Consider the following 21,577-nt stretch of genomic DNA (forward strand, 5'->3'; position numbering starts at 1 on the left):
TCATGGGTTTGCCCACTTGCATGGCAATGCACATTTCTGTGTATGATTTACAGCATGTGTGGATGTGAAGGTGTGTGACTGGTGTGTATGCAGCTGTGGGTGTGTGTGTGTGTGTGTGTGTGGGTGTGTGTGTCTGTCTGTATGGGGGACTGTTCCTCAGAAATTTGTCTTGGCTCCTCTGTAGTTTTTCTGAAACCCAATTTCCTCCTTCCTCCTGTTTTCTGAAGCTGCAGCGATTGGACCCTCCATCTTACTCTCAGACCTCAGCACAACCTTTTTCCACCGAAATTCACTGGTAGTGACATAAGTTGCACACATTGGCTCGACCATACGCGTGCATGATGTGTGCGCGACCTTGTGTGTGTGTGTGTGTGTGTGCATGTGCGTGATGCACTGAGGTAACAACTCCCAGCTGCTTTGTCTGAACAGAAAGCACATCTGGAGAGAAGGAGGGGAAATATTCCCAAAAAAAAGCAAAGGAAGAGAGGAGTAAATGTTAGCTTATCGTACGTTTAATGTAATATCCTGCTTAAATAGAGCATTAGAGATTCAGAAGCTGCACTGGAAAACATCTGGAAGAACAGTATCACTCCCATACGTACACAGACAGCCCAGACAGCCTTGTAAATAACCTTCAGAGCTGTCATTTTGTATCTGTGCATGCTGCAGATAGCCTGAACATGTATCTGCGCTTTGACTGTGTGGATTTGTGCGCTTGCATTTGTTTACATGTGCTTGATTTGCTTTTATGTTTCTGCTGCAGCCTCGTCTTTGTGCATGTTTGCATATGAACTCGACTGAGTCTTTCCTTGTGTGTTTTCCGTGGAACAGAGAGAGAGAGAGCGATGCTGGGAGAGCTCTTTATGATTCTGGAACTGATTATGCAGAAATCCCCCCAGACTGAAACGGTCTTTTAGTCCATGTGAAAGAAATAAAGGGGAAAAAAATGATGGAGTGAGAGAGAGAGTGTGTGAGAGAAAGCGGGAGACACAGAGAGAGAGAGGCAGAGACTGGTTTACTCACATGCGGGAGGGAGGTCATTCCTATTCTATGAGTCACACTTTTAAGAGACCAGAAACCCCCACCTCCCTCCACCTCCACATCTCTCCATCACATGCACATACACACATTCACTCCTCTCTTCTTTTCTTTTTAAGGGAAAAACCCTTCCCTGGCCAAGAGAAGAGGTTCAGAGAGTAATAACTCTGGTCAGCAGCTGCCCTCCTCCTCCTCCTCCTCCTCCTCCTCCTTTGCTTTCTCATCTGCACTTGGTCGTCATGACAAAACACTGACAGCTGTGTCACATCCAACCAATTCTAGTCTGCTATACGTTCAGATAAAGTCAAGTTACACAGCATGAAGGACTAAAACTTCAACATTTGTGTGCAGAGATGCATTATGTGTCTATGTGTGCAAGAGCAGCAATGTCTAAAGACCAGATCAGATCCAGGTCCCCTTCTTCACTGGGAAACTTTAACTAAAACACCTTTGATGGGATATTCTTAAAGAAGAAGATTCCAATCTCTCACATTTCACACCAGCACCTTCCATACTGTGCTGACCCACACTGCCTCATCATCTCCCTCTCCAAGCTGATAGCCTATCATGTAACGGATGTAAAAGCCTGTTCCTGACACAGCCTGCTCCTGTGTTCTGGCCTGGATAACACATTAGTGGCACTGTTACTGGTTAATGCATTGGCAGCTCTGCAGGCCACATCAGAAAAATCAAGCACTGACATGTACAAGCGCTGGTGCTGCCGACGCATGATCAGCAACGACGAAATGAAAAGAGACATGTTTTGTGGAGTGTAGCTGTGTCTGTGCGGATGTGCGCAGACATGGTAAAACCTCTGAGGGAGAGACCCCCCACCATGTCCACCAACACTTCAACACATGCAAATGGGCAAACGGGCAGCTGAAGCACCTATGGGTATAAACATGGTGAGCAGACTCACGGACAGCCTGTCAGTGTTTACACCGAGTATAAACTGCTCTTACTCGGCCTACTAATTGTAACCAGACCACCAGACACAAACGAGAGCCTTTTGTGTGTGTTTATGAGTATGGGGGCTCAAGTCTGCTCTTTATCCTGTTGTATTTCATTCTGACTCGCCACATGTGTGAGATTAACAGTGAAAACCTCCTGAATGTTCTATCTCAGGGACATGAAAGCTCATAATGTCCCCAGGGTTCCGCCATGTGCTCCGCTGAGGACCACATCTATAAAATGTACATATCTTCTGATACTAAACAGGCATTAGAGTTTGTGGCGTTATTCAGAGAGAGGGAGGGGGGTCGTTCAGATCTCCAGCTGCGCGTTGGCATCTTGCTTTACTGGTATATGGCAGTAAAACCGGTACAATAGGCCGCCGGTGCGCGCGCGCGCGCACACACACGAGTTCCTGCGGAGCCATGGCGCCTCCAAGCGGACAACAGCGCCCACTGCTGGGGTGCGCCGTGCGCGCTCGGGAGGAGGGCTCAGAGCTTGTCGCTGGGGCTGGACCGGGACAGGAGAGCGAACGGACGGCTCTTCTGTGGGAAGTAAACGCGCATCCAGGGCTTTATTTCCCATTTTCTTCCTCCCGTTTCCTCCTTTTCTCTCTCGGCGTTCTCTCCTGCTGAGATGAGGAGATAATCAACAGAGGATCAGCCGCTCACGAAGTTTTGAAGTTGTTGGAAAGAGTTCGGGTAAGCAGCGCTTTTACGCACAACAATGTACCAATTCCTCTGTGCGTCTCTCTATCTCCCTCTTTCACCCTGTGTGTATCTGCCTCTGTCTCTGTGTCTCTTTGCATGTTAAAATTCACTCCCTCTGCAAAAACGAGTGCATTTCCTCAGCAAAACACACTTTTAATAAGCAAATCCACAAACTATAGAGAAAAAACCCAGATAGAGGATGGGCGTTATCGGTCGTGCTGTTTTAGCTATATATATATATTGCATGATATTCACCTGTGCAGTGATGAAAAGCTAAAAGCACTCGCACTCACTCACTCAGTCCCCTGGCCCGGACAGACTTAGAGGAGTGGGAACATCTACAGGAGCGACTCCTCCGCAGCTGCCTGTCCGCTAGAGGGAGCCACAGCAAAGCGTGGCTGAATATCTGCCGGTTGGTGCGCTCTGAAACGGTTTTGAAGAAGGCCTAAAAAAAATAAAATAAATAAGTTTGAAAATATTGTTTCTTTCAGTGTAACTGGATAAAAAACAAAAGCTGCCAGCAGGCGTGAGATGACTTCACTTCACTTCACTTTAGATTTCATTTGTTTTGATAACTGTCAAATTGTCAACTGGTGACATTTGAAATATGACATTTACTTATTAAAACATGTTATTTGTTAAGGAATTTATGTATAGTTTTCTCTTGTTTGTCACTGTGAAGGTGCATATTTTTACAGTGTGTGCTGCAGTGGACAGGTGTTGGCTGATGGTCCAGTGTTGGACACTTGCTGGATTGCGATCTTTGGAGTTGATGTAGAATGATGGATAAATAGTGGAGCATCTGTAGGCTTTGTTGACATGTTCCTACCAGTGTCAGACTGGATGTGAGAGCAGCGCTCAAATTGGCACTCAGGGGCCCGGAAAGGCCTCGTATCAAGTGTGTGGCAGTTAGTTGATTTGTGGTAATTTCATTAAATGTGGATTTGTTCTTGGATATGCGCAGCTACAATAAAAAAGGCAGGTCCTGCATGGTTAGCTGCCTTGGCAAAATTTACATGCTGCATATTCTTGAATGAATTTGTCTTTTATCAAATTACAAACACTGAACCCATGTTCACTGTTAGGGAGGTGGAAACCTGTGGAGGGCAGCACACTGAGGCCTTGTGAAATGTTGTACTTTAAAACCATAATGTGCCTTCCTCTATTCAATCTGCAGCCTGCTCTCTGCTGCAAAGCACAAAGCAATGCTTCTACAATTATTCCTTGACTTTAAAGAATTGAGGTGCTCTGTTTAGATATGATAATTAATTCAATTTTTTATAAGTGGACCTACAAGGTTGATCTGGTCAACCAGTGAGTCCTTTGAAAACCTGTGTAGTCTGAGTGGCTCTGACTGAACTTCCATTAGTTATGGCTGTAGTTTGGCCACATGTTAAGGCCTGGGTCCAGGTTTCAACACGAATAAACCGTAATGAGGTAAATCTCAGCCTATGTTGAGATCAGTCACCTCCTCTAGCTTCTGTTGTACAAAAAAGAAGAGCTGAGTTCAACTCATGTCATGCTTTCAAACTTATTACATAACTCCGCGGCAGCCATTTTGTTCCCCAAGCAACAGCCAGTAGACTGTCCTGCATACAGAGTTTTTGCAAGTTTTGCACTATTTTGCAAATAACTTCTCTGGCTGTGAACTAACACTGCTTGACAGCGATCATACAGTCTGTGGAATGATTAGAAAATTATTTTTATTAGTAAACTACACCACAGTAAAAGGCTACAGTGATTTTCTTTTTTAATAAGCATATGGATTTTGATTTAGGCCTTATTTGTCACATCTCTCCAGGTTCTGCGTTTTGTTTTTTTCTGTATTTTCTGTCTTTTAATTTTCATTTTAATGTTCTAATGTGACTTTACTTATTTTGGGGAATAAAGTGAGAAATTTGATGGCTCAGTTGTGTGTCTTCTGCCTGAATGTGTCAGACAGGAGAAGGGGAAGATGCTGGGGTTAGAGGTCATCGTGCTCTGTCTTCTCTTTGGAGCCCTGACTCACGGCCAGCCAACAGAGTGCACCAGTGAGTACCAAGAAACTGAAGCCTGGTTGCTTCACAGCCACAGTAAACTGGCATGTCAATATGTTAACACAGTTTTAGTGATGAACATTTCCACTTGCTGATTTGAATGTGATGCAGTTTTCCATGGAGGTTTTATCTGTGTTTGTGCGTGTGTGTGTGATCCCTCCAGAGAAGAATGAATGTCCCATAGATGTGTACTTCACTATTGACACATCTGAGACCATCGCCCTGCAGGAGCCACCCCCTGGTTCGCTGGTGGAGAGCATCAAGGTTCCTCGCTTATCTACAGTTTTATTACTTAAAACCCTCAATACAATATAGTCCCAATTAAGAGCGTCATCATTTCTAAATGACTGTCGGCCGAGTAGGCTGTTGTAGCCGTGTTGTACAATGTGTTGTGTGTTCTTGCAGGACTTTGCAAAGCAGTTTGTGGACCGTTTAGAGGATGCTGAAATCAGAGGTGCTGTGCAGATCAGGTGGAACATCGGAGGACTGCACTTCTCCCAGGAGCAGAGGGTGTTCAGTCGTATCGGATCAAAGGCCGATTTCAAAACAGTACGTCACTAAAATTACAATAACATTTTATTTTTGTTTAGTGAAAGAATAGTCTGTCATTTTGGGAGATATAGTTATTCGTTGATTGCTAATCCAGCCTCACACTTGACACTGTTTCCAGGGTGTCAGTGGAATCGTCTACCTGGGTAAAGGCACCTACATCGACTGCGCCCTCACCAACATGACCCAGGAAATGCTGCGCTCCCCCTCTTACCCCAGGGCCCTCCGATTCGCCGTGGTCATCACTGACGGCCACGTGACTGGAAACCCTTGCGGGGGCATCAAAGTGGCAGCGGAGAGGGCTCGCGATGAGGGCATCCGGATGTTTGTCGTGGCGGCATCGAAGAAGGTTGAAGAGACAGGGCTGAGGGAGATCGCCAACTCTCCGGCGACAGTCTACAGGCGGGACTTCATGGCTGTGGATCTGAGCCAGGGCAGAGCCATCATACACACGGACACCATTGACCGCATCATCAAGACGATGGTAACACACACACCCACAGAGACAAAGAAACATGAAACACGATCAATGCTTCTTCTGCTCACCCCTTGTGTCTCTTGTCCTTGCAGAAACATTTGGCGTATGTAGAGGTAAGAATGCTCTCAGATGTAATCATCATCGATATCATGAAGATTTATGTTTCAGACTGGATAAGCACTGACTGTCTGTCTTCATTTCCTGTATGACACAGTGTTACAGTGTGTCCTGTCTGGAGACACCAGGGCCTCCCGGTCCCAAGGGCCACAGAGGACAGAAAGTAAGCAACACACACACACACACACACACACACACACACACAGAGATTTACAGAATTTGCACAGTAGTCACTTTCATCCTCACCATTATCTCCTTCGAACTCATTGACTGCAGGGAGCTAAAGGAGACAACGGCGAACCAGGTCTCAAAGGAGGAAGAGGACGCCCAGGAGACCCTGGTATTGAGGGTCCAATTGGTCAGCCCGGTATCAAAGTAAGACATTGAAAATCCTCCTACCCATCACTTACAGTTCTCTGTAGTACTCTGTGACAAATGTGAATTTGTTAGAGTTAATGCTGTTTCTTTTCCCTTTTTTCCTCTCTGTAGGGAGAACCAGGTCTTAAAGGCGAGAAGGTGAGGCACCACTTTCCTTTTGTGTGGATGAAGTTCATCAATGCACAACTTAAAACTGTCTTAAATGGTGAAATTTTGAATAAATTACTGGGTTTGTGGATGAATGATATAATGATTGTACATAAAATGACAGTTGATGGTCTGTCTGTCCACAGGGAGAAATGGGAGCTCAGGGGAAAAAGGTAGGACTTCTTTTTCTATTTATAGTTTTTTTCTAAACTGAATCTCTTAATTATCATTCATTTTATAAAGTGATTTGTCTTCCTCATCTGATTGTCTCTTCTGTTTTGTCGTTAGGGCGTGGCTGGCATACCAGGACGCAATGGGACAGATGGACAGAAGGTAGGTCCTGAATTTTAACAACCAAGTTTTACTGTGCAATACAGGGAACAAAACGCCACATAGAATAAAATCTGATTCTGTTCTGAAAAATTTAAATTGTGGAGTTCTGATTTTCAAGCTTCTTTGAAGATTCTTTTGTAATGCTACTTTTTCTCCATTGTCTTCATCCTAAAAGGGTAAAATTGGACGGATCGGCGCTCCCGGCTGTAAAGGAGACCCAGGCGACAGAGTATGGTGTTCAACATGATTTGAAATAATTAGCACATCTTTATTATTTTATGTTGTGGCCTATTTATGGTGTGAGACTGATGTATTTGTAGGGTCCTGATGGTCATCCCGGAGACGTCGGTGAACGTGGTCCCCCTGGAACTGACGGAGAGAAGGTACATGATCTCACCTTCACTTAAAACAATATCCATCAGCCATAGAACCTGTGGTTAATTCTGCCTGATTGTGTGCGTCTGTGTCATTTCTTCAGGGTGATCCCGGTCGGCCCGGAAGACCTGGTCCCTCCGGCCCGGCTGGAGAGTCTGGACCAAAGGTAGACCTGACCACAGAGACAGGGATAGATGCTCTTTGCTGGGGCAGAAATTAGGTCTGAGGTCATGTTAAAGGACCAGTGTGTAGGAATTAGTGGCATCTAGTGGTGAGGTTGCACATTGCAACTGACTGAATACCCTTCGCCTCACCCCAACAAAAACACACTGATTCTTAATTTCAGGTGATTATACACTAGTGAAATCATACTTATGATGATTATATTCCATTTCTACCATTAGAGCCCCCTTAATATTACAAACTGGTCCTTTAAATGGTTTTGAGGAATGTTGGAGGCGAAAGGCTAAACGCTGGTGCTTCTTCTACAGGGAGAGAGGGGAAGTCCTGGATCACCTGGCCTCCCTGGACAGAAAGGAAAACAAGTAAGGCTCCTCCCCACAGAGAAGAATACATTCAAACACACTCACTTCATGCATCATGCAGCTCACCCGTGTGTTGTTTTTCTTAGGGAACCAGCGGTGCTGGAGGAAGCAAAGGCGAGCCAGTAAGGAACATTTATAATGTGATGTTTCCCTTCATGCATGTATTCGCTTTGTGTTGGTTTTCTAACTGGGCTTGTGTTCTAGGGGAGAAGAGGAGACTATGGGCCAAAGGGCAATCAAGGGCCTGATGGAGTTAAGGGAGACAAGGTATGAGTTAATGTACACTGTGAAACATTTCTGTGTTATGAACCTTTTACATTGGCTCTAACTATTCGAGTCATTGAGATACAATATTCCACCACTAGTGGGCTCAGCACTGATTTTATGTTTCAGGGTGAAATGGGGCCAGAGGGTGTGAGAGGACTTCCAGGTGAAGAAGGAGTCAAAGGAACAAAGGTGAGAAGAGCCATATTATCCTTCTAATCTGTGTATGTTCACATCATGCACTCTTGAACTTTTTAATCTAGCCCCTTTTCTTGCACCAGTTGTCACCTTTCTCTCCTCTGAACAGGGAGACAACGGCCTGCCAGGCCCCAGGGGACCACCGGGCATATCAGGAGAGGCTGGGAGAAATGTAGGTTAAAGGTCACATTCAGGTATCATATGAAAAATTACCTCAGCGACACATGACCTCATGCATCTTACATTAACACTGTTCTGTAGGGTACCAGAGGTGACCCTGGTGATGCTGGACCAAGAGGAGACCCTGGACAGGTTGGACCAAAGGTATGTACCACTGTGTATGTGTTAGTGAGTTTGCACCTGTTTCCAGGTATCTAGCTGCTGTTCTTTTTCTTGACTGTTTCTTTCGTCTCTATTTAGGGAGACACTGGAAGACCTGGCTTTAGCTATCCTGGGCCAAGAGGAGCATCGGTAACACACACATGCACTCTCTCTTCATGCATTTGCTACCTGAAGTGACACACTCGACTGAGGAAGCTTTCGTCTGCTGTTGTACAGGGTGACAGAGGAGAGAAAGGCAATCGTGGACCTCGTGGTAGCAGAGGAGACTGCGGTCAAAAGGGTGAGCCGGGAACTAAAGGAACCCCGGGAGAGCCAGTGAGTAACTCCTCATAGATGGATGCATGCTGTCACTGGAACAAAAGTTGTCGCAGTGTCGCAGTTACATGATTAAAATGTTTCTGCTTGCAACAGGGTGAGCCAGGACCGCAGGGTGAACCTGGCCTAAGAGGACCGAGAGGAGAGCTTGGGCGTGACGTAAGTAAACAAGAACTGCACTGTTTATCAGGGAAAACCCACGGGCTTTCCTTCTCCTAGTCACTGACATAGAGCAGATGAAGCAATCATCTGGTTGAATCCAGCCAGGAAAGGCCAACCTAAGCTGATGTTCTCATATGTTTACTTGTTACCAATTGACTATCTGCTAGCAGATGTGATATTGTGTTCTTGTCCCCTACAGGGAGATCCTGGACCTGAGGGAGATCCCGGCCTCACTGTAAGTACATCTAACCACTCGTTTATTACTTGCACATCAACAGAAACACAGACGATTTGATGGATGTCATGCTTCCTGCAGGAATGTGATGTCATGAACTACATCAGGGAAACGTGTGGCTGCTGTGGTGAGTGTAGTTACTAGAGCTGCCATTCATGTTCTGATCACGCTCTGATTGGCTGTCAGATTCTCACTGTTTGTGTTTTTGTCTGCAGATTGTGAGAAACGCTGTGGACCCCTGGACATTGTGTTTGTGATTGACAGCTCAGAGTCAGTGGGTCTGACTAACTTCACCCTGGAGAAGAATTTTGTCATCAACACCATCAACAGACTGGGATCCCTTGCCAAGGACCCCCAGTCAGATACAGGTATATGTGCATTCGTTCATGCACATGTTCCCTTGCTTCTTAAATAATCTCAAAATTTGACCTCAAAAGCAAAAACAACTTTGTGTAAATGCAGTTGCTTGTGTTCCCAGGCACAAGAGTGGGAGTTGTTCAGTACAGTCACAGTGGAACCTTCCAGGCCATCCGACTTGACGACCCCAAGATTGATTCACTGTCTGCTTTCAAGGTCTCACACACAGACACAAGCATGCATGCATACAGTTTGGATGTGTGTGATTGTTCGTTAGTCTCTTCTGTGGAGATGTTTCTGAATGAATCAAAGCTGATGTGCTGTCAGATCAAATGTGTTGCACACATAAGGCAGATGGGAGTCATCACAGTATGTGCACATGTCCCTCTCGTTATATTTCTGACATTTGCCAAAGCTGTACATGTAATCTAGGATGCAATAGATGTCAGACCCACCTCAAGTAATAAGCCTGGCAATATTCCTCATTTTTCACATCGTCAAAAAGTGACAAAAATGGGAGGGCCAAAATCAACAAAGAATTGCTACAACTGCTGAACTCTGGCAAATGTGGTGAAAGTCACATATAGCTTATTCCTCTGTGTCATAGAGCTCCATTGTTGTCAACATTCCACTGGGTGACATGTTCCTTCATGATCATGAACATGGGCACTTTTTTGAGTCACATACATTATTATTGATTTCCTTTTAACTTAAAATGGAAGGATCGCAATACTCCAGAGGGATATTTATTGTTAGCCGTCAATTCCCAGATAACTGCTTAATTTGGTTAATTTGGGGTCTCTCTGAAGCCTGTATTCATGAGTTTAAAATTTATAGATACAGTATATGTTATTGACTGTATGCTAATTTTACCTGAGCGCAGTCCACAGCACAACTGCTGTCTTTTTTCACAGAACCAGTCCAAAACTTCCAAATGGTGCAGGTGCCTTCCTCTGTGTCCACACTCACTACTGTCCTCACATGACGTACCGCTGCACCGTGCCTACACAACTCTCACACGCTGATTTCTCCACTATTTAGGATGCAGTGAAGCGACTGGAGTGGATCGCTGGAGGAACATGGACTCCCTCTGCTCTGAAGTACGCCTACGACAACCTGATCAGGGACAGCCGCAGAGCCAAAGCCAACGTCACTGTAGTTGTCATCACTGACGGACGCTTCGACCCCAGAGATGACGACTCGCTGCTCACCTACCTGTGCAGGTGCCTGACACTTGGCTGTATTTTGAGATTTAGAATTAGCGTTTGTGCGGAAGGAAAGGGTTTTGTCTCATTGTTTGTGTGTGTGTGTGTCCTGGTGCACGCGAGCAGTGATCCCAGTGTTGATGTGAGCGCCATTGGTATCGGAGACATGTTTGACCAGATTGAGGAGAATGAGAGTCTGAAGAGCATCGCCTGCCAGAAGGATGGCAGGGTGCTGGGCATGAGGCGCTTCGCAGATTTGGTGGCTGAGGAGTTCATCGACAAGATTGAAACCGTCCTCTGTCCAGGTACACGAATCACAGAAACACACATTATGTGCAACATGTTCATGTAGTCAGGGTTCTGGTTTTTGTAATTTTTCTCTAAAATTCTGTCTTTATCTTTGCTTTAGATCCTATCATCATATGCCCCGATCTTCCTTGTAAATCAGGTAAAATTTTGAACTATTATTTATCACTTCTTGTCATCTTCTAAAATTTTACATGCTGTTTCAGCATTTAGGCCTGGGTAACCACCATTACTAAGGCGTCAATATGCTCCAAAGGAAATGCCTGTTAGTCACACAGCGTTGGATCTCTGGGAGATGTGTACATTTTTGTATCTTTCTGAAACTGACAATACTTCTTTTTTTTACACAACCTCTTCCGTCACTTTTTGCGCGTACAACTGAGTGCAACCCCATGAATGCCTTTAAGAACTTGAACACTTGAATAAACACTTTAGACATGTTAAGGTAACACTTGGTACCAACTAGATTGTTTGAAGCATACTGACGCCTTTGAGCTATGTTAAGGAGTAGACAGGTTGTGGCTTAAACTGAGGTCATATCTTTTTTACACGGTTGAGTGATGTTCTGTAAGGTCAACACCAACACCAAACTTGACATTTAGTGCAACTTGGTTTACCTCCAGCATCTTTGTTGGCTCTGTTGATGCGTCGTGTCTGTGGGACCAAGCCCACAATGTTATTCCGCCCACTTGTTTCAGGAGGGGGCGTCACTGCGGGGCAAGCCCCTCCCCCCTGGGAGCCACTGGCCGAAGAAGGCAGCCCCTCATTGGTCCCCACCTCTTTGGAGGGTGTAGCAAGCCTGCTGAACGGCCTGAGCGAGCAGCAGTACGGGGTTGGCGTTGCAACCATGGCGTACACAGCCCAGAGAGCCAAACTCGCCCAGGGAGAGGACAGGCAGCAGTGGACCCAGCTGTTCATCGACTCCTTCAAATATGTCTATGGGGACATTATGGGAGACCCAGAAAAAGCCTTAGGACTTTGCTAATATGCTAATACGCTAACCATGCTACCTCGCCATTGTGGACGCCAATAACTAATAAGCTTATTGCTGGACCTAGAATAGATTTTCTAAAACCTGTGGGCATTTTTTTTTAAATCTGTGGGTGCAATATGCACCTGGGCTGATGCAAAAGAAGCATGATACGAAGCTGGTCCTGTGCTAAAGTTTCAGAGCAGCCTTATGTACAGTTACTGTATATGATGGGCCAAAATTCAAAATGTAGATTCATGATGCTCCCTCTCCTCATAGAATATTTCTGACTTTACGTACATGGAGCTGTATGACACGCGTCATTTCTTCCACCTTAGTGGAGCAAGGTTTTCCATTCGCATGGAAAGCGGATGTCATCCATTTGTTGGAGGCAGATTGCTCTGTAGAGCCATTCATGTTGCTCCTGTATTGTGTACAGTGGCTCTTTGATGAGTCCTCATTTCCACTGTGAATCACATGCTCGCTGAATCACTCTGATGACATTTCTTTTGCTGTTTTGCACATATCCATGGTTACGGCTTTAAATATGCTCTGGGAATTACTCAAGTTGGTGAAAAGGCCATGACATGAGGAAAATTTCTGGTTTTACACATGCCACAGTATACTGTATATGAGTCAGAAGTTGATGTATGTGGATGTTTGGTTTATGGACTTGGCGCTGACAATGAAGGAACTATTGTATGTTATGCCCTTGACTGGTGCATGTTTTTTTTGCATGTGGCTTGGCTTGTGAAGTAGGATGACTAGAGGAAAATGACTGGAAAGCGGCTTAAACCAGATGTTATGGTATGTTAGCTCTGTGACTGCAACATGCTGATGTGAACTAAGTCGTTGTGTATAAAATGTATTCATGCGTTTATAATGTTGTTTCAAGATAATAAAATTTAAGAGCAAACTAAAAAAGTGCTTTCTTGATGAGGCCACTGCTGACCTGAGAAGGTTTAGATGACACCAGACAGCTGGACTGCAACTAGCATGTATAGAGGCCCACCACTTTATCTGCTGCAGTTTATCTTTTTCTGACTTTGACCTCTGAGCATCTGTGTTCCAGCTGTGGCTCACTGGATACCTCATTTGATTTAAAACTTTATGTGTGTCTGTTCCAGAGCCCGCTGTGGCTAGCTGTGTTCAGCGGCCGGTGGATGTGGTGTTCCTGCTCGATGGTTCTGAGAGGATGGGACTGGAGAACCACCGCAGGGCCAAAGAGTTCATTGAGAACGTGGCTCGCCGCCTCACCCTGGCCAATGACGAGACAGACGAGAGGAATGCCCGTCTGGCTCTGCTGCAGTACGGCAGCCCTACAGAACAGAGGGTGGAGTTCCAGCTCACACACGACCTCACGGTCATCTCTGATTCACTGGCAGGAGTGACCTACATGGACTCTTCCTCCGCTCTGGGCAGCGCTATCATCCATGCTGTCAACAATGTGGTGATTCCAAAGGTATAAACAAACACAAACACTTGTGTCGGATTTGTAGGCAGGTAACCTGGAAAGGAATAGTTTTTGGAAATTCGACAAATACCACTCTTATGTCTATATGGTAAATATGAAGCTTTATTGGCTCATCTTTGCATAACAACTGGAAACAGAAGGAAACAGCTAGCCTGGCTCTCATGTTCACTAATTAACACGTAGCATCTTGTTTGTTTAATCCATACAAAAAGTGAAAATGAAATTGATAAGTTGTGGTTTTACAGTTTTGGTGTGTGTGTGTGGGGGGGGACTGTTTCTTATTTCTTGTAAAGACCTCCTGGAGTCTCTGCTGGTTGCCTGGCAACCTCAAGGTGACGACTCCAAGAAGTTACTGCTAGCAGCCAAGAATTAATCCAGCATATAGCCCCCTGAAAACCACAACTTTTTACACTTTATTTTTTCCTAAATATTATCTACAATGTGTTAGTTAGTAGAGGTTTTACTTTTTGTCGCAGTCTAGTAGTAGCTAGTTGTTTCTCCCTGCTCGCAGTCTTTTAAAGCTAAGCTAAGCTAAGTTAATCGCCTGCTAGCCTTACCTTCGGATTTACTGTACAGGTATGAGAGTGGTGGTGAGAGGCAGTTTGTTTTACTAGCTGTTAGCTGCTAAATTAATTACCACCTGGTTGAATCTCTGTATCAACACACAGATGTAAGAATGGTGTCACTTCTCTCATCTAACTCTTGGCAAGAAAGCAATAGAGTGTATTCCCTTAACTCTGGATGTTGTGTTTCTAGCAGGGGAAACGCTTGGCTCGTCGTAACGCTGAGCTGGCCTTCGTGTTCATCACTGACGGCATCACAGCCAGCGAGCAGCTGGACGAGGGCGTGACTGCCATGAGGCGAGCAGAAGGCGTTCCCACGGTGATCGCCATAGGAACAGACACAGATGAAGAAGTGCTGCGGAAGGTGTCGCTAGGGGACATGTCGGCCATCTTCAGAGGAGATGATTACACCATGCTGAACAAACCCGCATTCTTTGAGCGCTTTGTCCGCTGGATATGCTAGTGAGGAACTGTAACGCTCTACACCATAGAATTAGAATCCAGAGAATGAAAGGAGGGCCAGCTCCCTTCAGCGTACACGTAAACACACACAGATGCATCAGCAAGCCTCTGTGACCATTATCATTACTGGATATAAGGCACTGAGACCGCTATGTATCCAGTTGTTATGTGTGAGGATTCATTTACAACAGCCAAAACAATCCACATAGGACCAGTTGGCACATGCACACACACACACACACACACACACACTGACACACACACAAACACATAATGCATATCATTTGTAACTTGTTCTATTCATTCTAAATCTATGGTCAGTCAACACTTCCACCCAAAGACACTCGTAAGTATCCCAGATGAGAGGTGTATGATTATTGAATGTGTACGAAACAAATTGTAGGCTTTATTGTGTTTTATTGTGTACTGTTTCGTTTTATCTGAGTTCTTGCTTCCCCCCTCTCTCAGTCTGTTTTCACAAAGTCAGTATTTACATTAAAGGTGCTAAGATAGACATAAAGCCATCTGAGTGGTTCTGAAAACTTTTTTACATCATGTTATGCTGTAATTAATTGTAGTTTGTTCAGGGGATACAAACATGTAGACATATCTTCTCCAGGGAAAAAGAAATCACAAAAGAATCACACACATACACACACACACACACATACACACACACACACACACACACACACACACACACACACATACTGAAGTTAATTACACATACATTGACAGACAAGTATAAAAGAAAGAAATCTGTTCACATGACATCCAAATAAAGCCTGATGTGGTGACCCCAATACTGTCTTTTGTTCATATGTTTTTGATCCATGTGCAATTTGTCATTAAATCACTGTGGCTCTCAACAATGATTTTAGTAAAGAATTTACATTTTAAAAGAACTTTTATTCTTTATAATATTACATTTGGAATTTAGTATTTATCCCCTCCCCGTAATGTTTTTTTCCTTACATTATTTTGATTCCATAAAAGAAAATCTGCTGCTGCATGTCATCAACTGTTGTTGTCATCAACAAGGGTGTTTTTGTGTCTGGCCCCCTCTGCTGTACAGAGAAACACAAAGCAGCAAATTTAACAGTGTTTTCAGACTCATCTATTATAATCCATCTAATGTATCTATCATATAATTTGGAAAGTCTACAGTACATTTTGGAAGCAAATGCTGCAAAATTGTCAGATTCGGATTATGAATACAAGGTAATAAAGGTAATAAATTATGTAACAACATCTTATAAATCTTATAAATCATTGCAGATTAAAAAACCCAGCAGTATATGAAGTAGTTGAAATTACCCCCACCTTTACCAGCTGCATCAATAAAATGATGTTGACATTAATTCATCACTAATTAAACTCCAATAATGCAAATATATTCTAAAATGGACCATTCTGCATAATGAGTACTTCAACTTCTGGTACTTTAAGATCATTTTTTGATGCTAATATTGATACACTTTTAATTACATGAATGTTTGAATGCTTGACTAATGGTGAGTATTTTTATGTTGTGACCTAGAAATACGTGGACCTCATAAAGTGCATGTAAGCATAGCAGCCAGAGCATTTACAGGAGGCAAACACATATACTTTTATTTCATTTGTGCATATTATTTTTATAATACTTCATCTCAGGGCTGATGTCTCTTGCACTGTCGCTTATGCAGAAGAGTGTATCGCAGTTTGTTCATTGACACTGTAGCTACATTATGAGTGTGCGCGCGCGCGCGTGTGCGTATGTGTGTGTGTGTGTTTTGGTCAGTTATCAACATTTACATGCAGTTTTGATACCTGGACTCGTGAAAGATGTGAATACTTGTTCCACCTTTGCTTCGCGTTAGTGAATGACCGCATCCGGTGAGGAAGTAACTGTGGTCACGTGGTCACAATATCCCGCACGTCGGCGAGGTATAAACATCGCTGTCTAAAGGTAAGTCATCTGTACCGATAATACGAGCTCCACACACAGTCTGTGGTAATATTCGTAGAGACATACTGAGGGATTAATAGGGGCTGTTGTAATGGAGGGGCTGACTCGTCTTCCTCGTAGCCTTCTGACCGAGCGACGCTGCTGAAATAAAAGCTTACAACAAAAACGTTGTGTAGTTTTGTTCTTAGTGAAATAGCCGTGGCCTGTGTACTTTTGTTGGTATTTAAATTTTTTGTTGCTTAATTGCTTTCTTTATATGGTTTAATCTCGAAGAGACTTCAGTGGAAAATAATGGTCGTTTCGACCAAATTTGGTGTGTAGGCACATTTTTCGAAGTTCAAAGGTCCGTTGGTTGCAAAATCTGAGGCATCACCAGCGGTGGAGGAAGTATTCAGATATTAATCTGAAGTAGAAGTACTAATACCGCTCTGTAAAAAAATACTCCATTACAAGTAAAAGTCCTGCATTGAAGATGCCACTTTAGTAAAAATATGTAAGTATAGGCAGGAAAATGTCTTGAAGTATTCAAATTAAAAATAGTCAATGCAGAAAAATGGCTGTTTAATTGTGTATAATAGATCATTCTTAATGTAATGTTTTTGCTTTTAGTACATTTTTGTGATTATACTTACATTCATTTAATGTAACAACAGGACATGAGTTGGTTGAGGTGGAGCTCATCTTCAACTATTTTGCATAGGACTCCAACTAGTGATTGTTTTCACTATGGATCAGTTATTTTCTCCATTAATTGATTGATTGTTTGGTTTGTAAATATTCTGAAAATGGTGAGAAATGCCATAAGTTCTCAGAGACACCTTCACAATGCTTGTTTTGTCCAAATGTCAAAATTAGTACAAATATGTTAAGTGATTAAGGAAAAAGCAACAAATCCTCACATTTGAGAAACTGTAAGTAGAAATGTTTTTAAGAAATAGTTAATAGTTATCAATAGCTGCCAAGTAATTTTTGAGTAATTGAGTAATCAATTCATGTGCAGGTCAGAGGGAGTTTGTGTGTTTGAATGTTTATTATCACAAGAATAGTCTCTGTGGACTAGAATAGGAGTTGAAGCCAATCATGCACAAGAATTTAATTGCATGAGAACTATCTGGTGTATGTGTGTGTGTGTGTGTGTGTGTGTGTGTGTGTGTGTGTGTGTGTGTTCCAGTGCTATGGAGGGAGAAGCTCTCTCCACACTGTGTAGCCCTGCTCTGGTGGTCGATGTGGATAAAGTGAGGAGAAATGCCCAGAGGATGACTGAACACTGTCAAAAGCTGGGCGTCCAGCTGCGGCCACACATGAAGACCCACAAAACCCTGTATGAACACACACACACAGAATACATTGATACGGGTCAGTCAAGTCACGGATGCTGATAAGGTCTGTGTATTTGTGTTCATGTGTAGTGAGTGCGCTGACATAATGACGGGCGGATCACGGAGATGCATCGTGGTTTCCACGCTGGCAGAGGCCAGTTTCTATGCCGACCACGGATTTGATGACATCCTCTATGCGTACTCTCTTCCTTTTGATAAGGTTCTTCTCAACTCACACACTAAAAAGACTCATGTGCATGGTTTGATTAGGTAAAAGTGACAAAATTTAGCAAACTCAAAAAAGTCAACGAATCCTCAAAAGTCCCTTGAGTTTTGAGTCTGTAGTAAATGTTGTCTCATAAAGCAGCAGGCCCTTCGCCATATCACAGTAGGAAGAGCACAGGTATAAATGATAAAAATTAATAAGGTGTGTGTGTGTGTTCATAGGTGGAGCGCTGTGCAGCCCTGTCAGAGAGGCTTGATCTCTTCCAAGTTTTACTGGATCATCCTCAGGCTCTGGAGCAGCTCAGAAAGAGACCACTGAAAGACGGTCAGCTGTGGCACGTCTGGCTGAAACTCGACTGTGGCAACGGGAGAGGTAAAGACTCGGGAGGCCGGGACACAGCCCATCGTCAGCTGCTGAGCTGTGGTAGTCAAGCAGCTTGCTGATTCTCAGTTTGCTCTTTGCCGTAGCTGGTGTCCTGCACTCGGAACCTGAGGCGCTCAGATTGGCTCAGGCCATCACTGAGACGGAGGGCGTGGAGCTGACAGGAGTGTACGCTCATTGTGGGAACACCTACAGCTGCAGAGGAGTGGAGCAAATACAGGCTGTCGCCCAGGAAACCACCAACTTCACTCTGCAGTTCATGGAAAAGTATGACATAAGTGCAAAAAAGACGAATGCAAGTAGAGGTCATTCACTTCACATGTAACCTGTCAGACAGAATGCTTAAAATACAAGCAACATTTTCTCAGATACATTTCTAATATATTTCATTTGGGTTACTTTTGACTGATGTTTACCTTTGTACATACAGTATGTCCATCCCTTCAATTCTTGTGAATGTGATGTCTCAGGAATGCCTTGAAGAAGTTTCTTCAAATTTGACATAAATGTCCACTTCAGGCTGAACTGATTAGAATTTTGCGGTCAAAGCTCACTGTGACCACATACAACACATTCTTGACCATCACTCAAGAATTCACAGGCTAATTATGTTAAAATTTCACCAAAATGTCTCATAGGATACAATGATGAAGTTATGGCAATTTATATCCAACGGGTCAAAGGTTAGCTTCACTGTAACATCATAATGTTTAGCAGAAACACTTTTCTGTCCATGATTCAACTCCATTACTCAGGAACAGAAGGGGAGATTGTGACCACCTTCAAATCCATCCACCTTCAAACTGTGCTGATTGCATAGATCTTCTGTGCTGCTGGCTTGAAATTGTGTCTGAAGCATCCACATTTTACAATTTATAGCTTCTTTGCAGCAATGCCTATATTTGAAGCATTATAGTCCACTGCAAGTTGATTGGTTCTGCTGATATTGAGCCTCAGGTGATTGTTGCACCATTTGATGTAGCTCTTTATCAGGCTTCTGTGCTCCTCTGGAAGAATAGTCTGTGAGTGAAGACAGCATGTTTCTCACAGGAAATAATTCACTGGAATCATACACGTCAATTTACTGATAACTTCCATTTCAACAAAAAATACAGTTCATACTTTTTGTTAAATTCCTTCAAAGTCTTCACTGCATATATGAGTCTGGATGGACATGGAGGTAAACTACAACTTGACTTGCTGGCAGAGGCATACACCTGCGTTGCTGTTTGCTAACACGTTCCCCATATTAGCTTTTTTAGGTAATATGTTGCTGTTGTCTTTACAGCTTGTTGCACTGCCCCCTAATGTCTTAAAATTCAGTTAATGCAGATTTAAGTTGGATGACCTTCTTGACAGTTATTATAGGCTATTTTACCGTAAGGCCTCAGCCCACTAACAAGAAAACAAGCTATTAGATTTATTTCTTATGAAATGCTGTCTCTGTAAACTCCTCTGGTTTGTTTCTGGGCAGACTGAAGGCTGTCGGCATCACATGTAAGTCCAGCATTGGCTCCACCCCTTCCTGCAGTCACCCAGTCAAAGACATGGCGCAGCTCAGCGAGGTGCATCCTGGAAACTACGCCTTCTATGGTGTGTATGGATGTAGATGGAGTTATGTCAATGGGCCAGTTTGTTTATTCAGTTTTCCCATTTAAATTAGCATACGAAAAGAAAGTCACAAATTCAGCAGTGGTGATGATGTTGCTGTATTTTAGACGCGCAGCAGTCTGTGATTGGCTCGTGCAGCCTGGAGGATGTCGCTGTGAGGGTTTTGACCAGAGTCATCGGACACTGTCCTCACAGGAATCAGCTCCTGATTGACTGTGGATGGGCTGGGCTCAGGTACCTTCATCAATATTTTGTACCCTGTTGTGTCTTTGCAGAATGGTCTTAGCCTGCTTACCATTTTAAAATGCTATGATCTCTAATGATGTTAATCCTTAGCAGGCTTACGATATCTTAATGGAAGGAGTTTGAGGGCAAAATCTTAAATGTATGATTTTAATTTCCTTTAATTTTTAATTTCCTCTCAATTGACCGATGATACTCACCATGGCAGCGAACTGTTGTTTTTCTGTCTGTTTTCGCTCTCAGTCTAGACGGAGCTGGAAAACTTCCCACTGGATATGCTGTGATTGAGGGACACCCCAACCTTAAGTAATGATCGTCTACTCTTGTCTCTAGACTCAATAGTAAACATAAGTGTGACTCAGATTCTGACAGATATTTCCCTCCAGGTTGTTGTCTATGACCCAGGAGCACGGTAGAGTGGAGCCCATCTCAGGACCGCTGGACTACAGCAAATACCCCCTGGGCTGTCTGCTCACACTGATCCCCTACCATGTCAGTACTCTTCAACATGGAGTGAAGCTTAATACTGTTTCATTGTGGCACTCTCCTCTTGTCTTACCCTTTGTCAATTTTCACAGTCGTGTGCAACTGCAGCGATGCATCGTGTGTACCATGTGCACTCTGAGGGCCGTCTGCTGGGGAAGTGGACACCAACGTGTGGGTGGTGATCAGCTGTCCAACTGCAAATGTGAATGAGTCAGTGACAGGAGCAACAAATGTCAGTGGGCTGCCGTCAGTATGTGGGCATTCACTGGAGGCTGAAAACAATCAAATAAGTATGATGCTACAATTATCTAACAATATTACAAATAAAAATAATAATGCTAATTATCTATGTGCCAGCTTGATGGTTAAACACAAATGAAGTGTATGTGATTCAGGTATTTTACCATAAAGAGCATGGATTATGACTAGTCCATATGACACTGAAAACAAGTATGGCCAACATATCTATGTTGTAACCTACCTTGTGCAGACAAGTTTTCACTAGTTTTTTAATAGTCATTGTTCAGCCTTCAGTTGTGGATTGTCTCTGTATGTAGTTACTGAAAAAAGAAAGATACTTCGCTCACAGTGATCAACACATGTATTGTCAGGGAGTTTCATGATTAGGAGCCTATAAGCTGGCTCCTGATCAATAAATGATCCCTCATGATATATTTCAATGAAATAAGTGTGCCATCACTACAGGTTAGAGTAAGGTGTTGGTCTCTTTTTTCTGAACAAATAAAATGACTAACTGTGACTGATTTCCACTTTTGAACTTGTCTTTATCAATAATACATTAAATGTAAATTTTTCAGGTTGGTCTTGCCCATTTCTGAAATAGGTGTCA

The 21,577-nt window shown here is 43.6% G+C and overlaps 2 protein-coding genes across 4 annotated transcripts; both read left to right on the forward strand.

Annotated features, from left to right (window-relative positions):
• Nucleotides 1-2,503: 2,503 nt before the first annotated feature.
• Nucleotides 2,504-15,252, forward strand: col6a2 (collagen, type VI, alpha 2). Of its 3 annotated transcripts, none has more exons than XM_041948665.1 (32): nucleotides 2,504-2,690; nucleotides 4,638-4,729; nucleotides 4,899-4,999; nucleotides 5,141-5,284; nucleotides 5,406-5,768; nucleotides 5,855-5,875; nucleotides 5,977-6,042; nucleotides 6,156-6,254; nucleotides 6,369-6,395; nucleotides 6,551-6,577; nucleotides 6,693-6,737; nucleotides 6,913-6,966; nucleotides 7,058-7,120; nucleotides 7,216-7,278; nucleotides 7,604-7,657; nucleotides 7,744-7,779; nucleotides 7,862-7,924; nucleotides 8,051-8,113; nucleotides 8,229-8,291; nucleotides 8,381-8,443; nucleotides 8,540-8,590; nucleotides 8,678-8,776; nucleotides 8,873-8,935; nucleotides 9,138-9,173; nucleotides 9,255-9,300; nucleotides 9,389-9,541; nucleotides 9,652-9,746; nucleotides 10,572-10,753; nucleotides 10,862-11,040; nucleotides 11,145-11,183; nucleotides 13,139-13,473; nucleotides 14,242-15,252. In XM_041948665.1, exons 2-32 carry the CDS (start codon nucleotides 4,654-4,656, stop codon nucleotides 14,509-14,511), a joined length of 3,039 nt encoding a protein of 1,012 aa, XP_041804599.1. In that variant the 5' UTR covers nucleotides 2,504-2,690; nucleotides 4,638-4,653; the 3' UTR covers nucleotides 14,512-15,252. The 3 variants fall into 3 exon arrangements, with proteins under 3 accessions (XP_041804599.1, XP_041804601.1, XP_041804602.1); XM_041948667.1 differs by having other exon boundaries at nucleotides 14,245-15,252; XM_041948668.1 differs by lacking the exons at nucleotides 13,139-13,473; nucleotides 14,242-15,252 and adding an exon at nucleotides 11,740-13,060.
• A 1,141-nt stretch (nucleotides 15,253-16,393) lies between these two features.
• Nucleotides 16,394-21,548, forward strand: zgc:162816 (uncharacterized protein LOC571260 homolog). The gene is made up of 10 exons (XM_041949809.1): nucleotides 16,394-16,461; nucleotides 17,633-17,782; nucleotides 17,871-18,000; nucleotides 18,228-18,378; nucleotides 18,474-18,654; nucleotides 19,862-19,980; nucleotides 20,106-20,232; nucleotides 20,485-20,547; nucleotides 20,628-20,733; nucleotides 20,820-21,548. Exons 2-10 carry the CDS (start codon nucleotides 17,637-17,639, stop codon nucleotides 20,907-20,909), a joined length of 1,113 nt encoding a protein of 370 aa, XP_041805743.1. The 5' UTR covers nucleotides 16,394-16,461; nucleotides 17,633-17,636; the 3' UTR covers nucleotides 20,910-21,548.
• The last annotated feature ends 29 nt before the right edge of the window (nucleotides 21,549-21,577 follow it).

The sequence above is a fragment of the Chelmon rostratus genome, chromosome 12 (assembly GCF_017976325.1).
Source record: "Chelmon rostratus isolate fCheRos1 chromosome 12, fCheRos1.pri, whole genome shotgun sequence".
Classification (NCBI taxonomy): Eukaryota; Metazoa; Chordata; class Actinopteri; order Chaetodontiformes; family Chaetodontidae; genus Chelmon; species Chelmon rostratus.

What these genes read in the sequence shown, in the direction of transcription:
- col6a2 (XM_041948665.1), top strand. Translation starts at nt 4,654, where the DNA reads ATGCTGGGGTTAGAGGTCATCGTGCTCTGTCTTCTCTTTGGAGCCCTG. An exon ending in AGGGAGATCCCGGCCTCACT is followed by an intron (nt 9,174 to 9,254) that starts GTAAGTACATCT and finishes TGCTTCCTGCAG; the next exon opens with GAATGTGATGTCATGAACTA. An exon ending in ATTCACTGTCTGCTTTCAAG is followed by an intron (nt 9,747 to 10,571) that starts GTCTCACACACA and finishes TCCACTATTTAG; the next exon opens with GATGCAGTGAAGCGACTGGA.
- zgc:162816 (XM_041949809.1), top strand. Translation starts at nt 17,637, where the DNA reads ATGGAGGGAGAAGCTCTCTCCACACTGTGTAGCCCTGCTCTGGTGGTC. An exon ending in CGACTGTGGCAACGGGAGAG is followed by an intron (nt 18,379 to 18,473) that starts GTAAAGACTCGG and finishes TCTTTGCCGTAG; the next exon opens with CTGGTGTCCTGCACTCGGAA. An exon ending in ACTCTGCAGTTCATGGAAAA is followed by an intron (nt 18,655 to 19,861) that starts GTATGACATAAG and finishes GTTTCTGGGCAG; the next exon opens with ACTGAAGGCTGTCGGCATCA.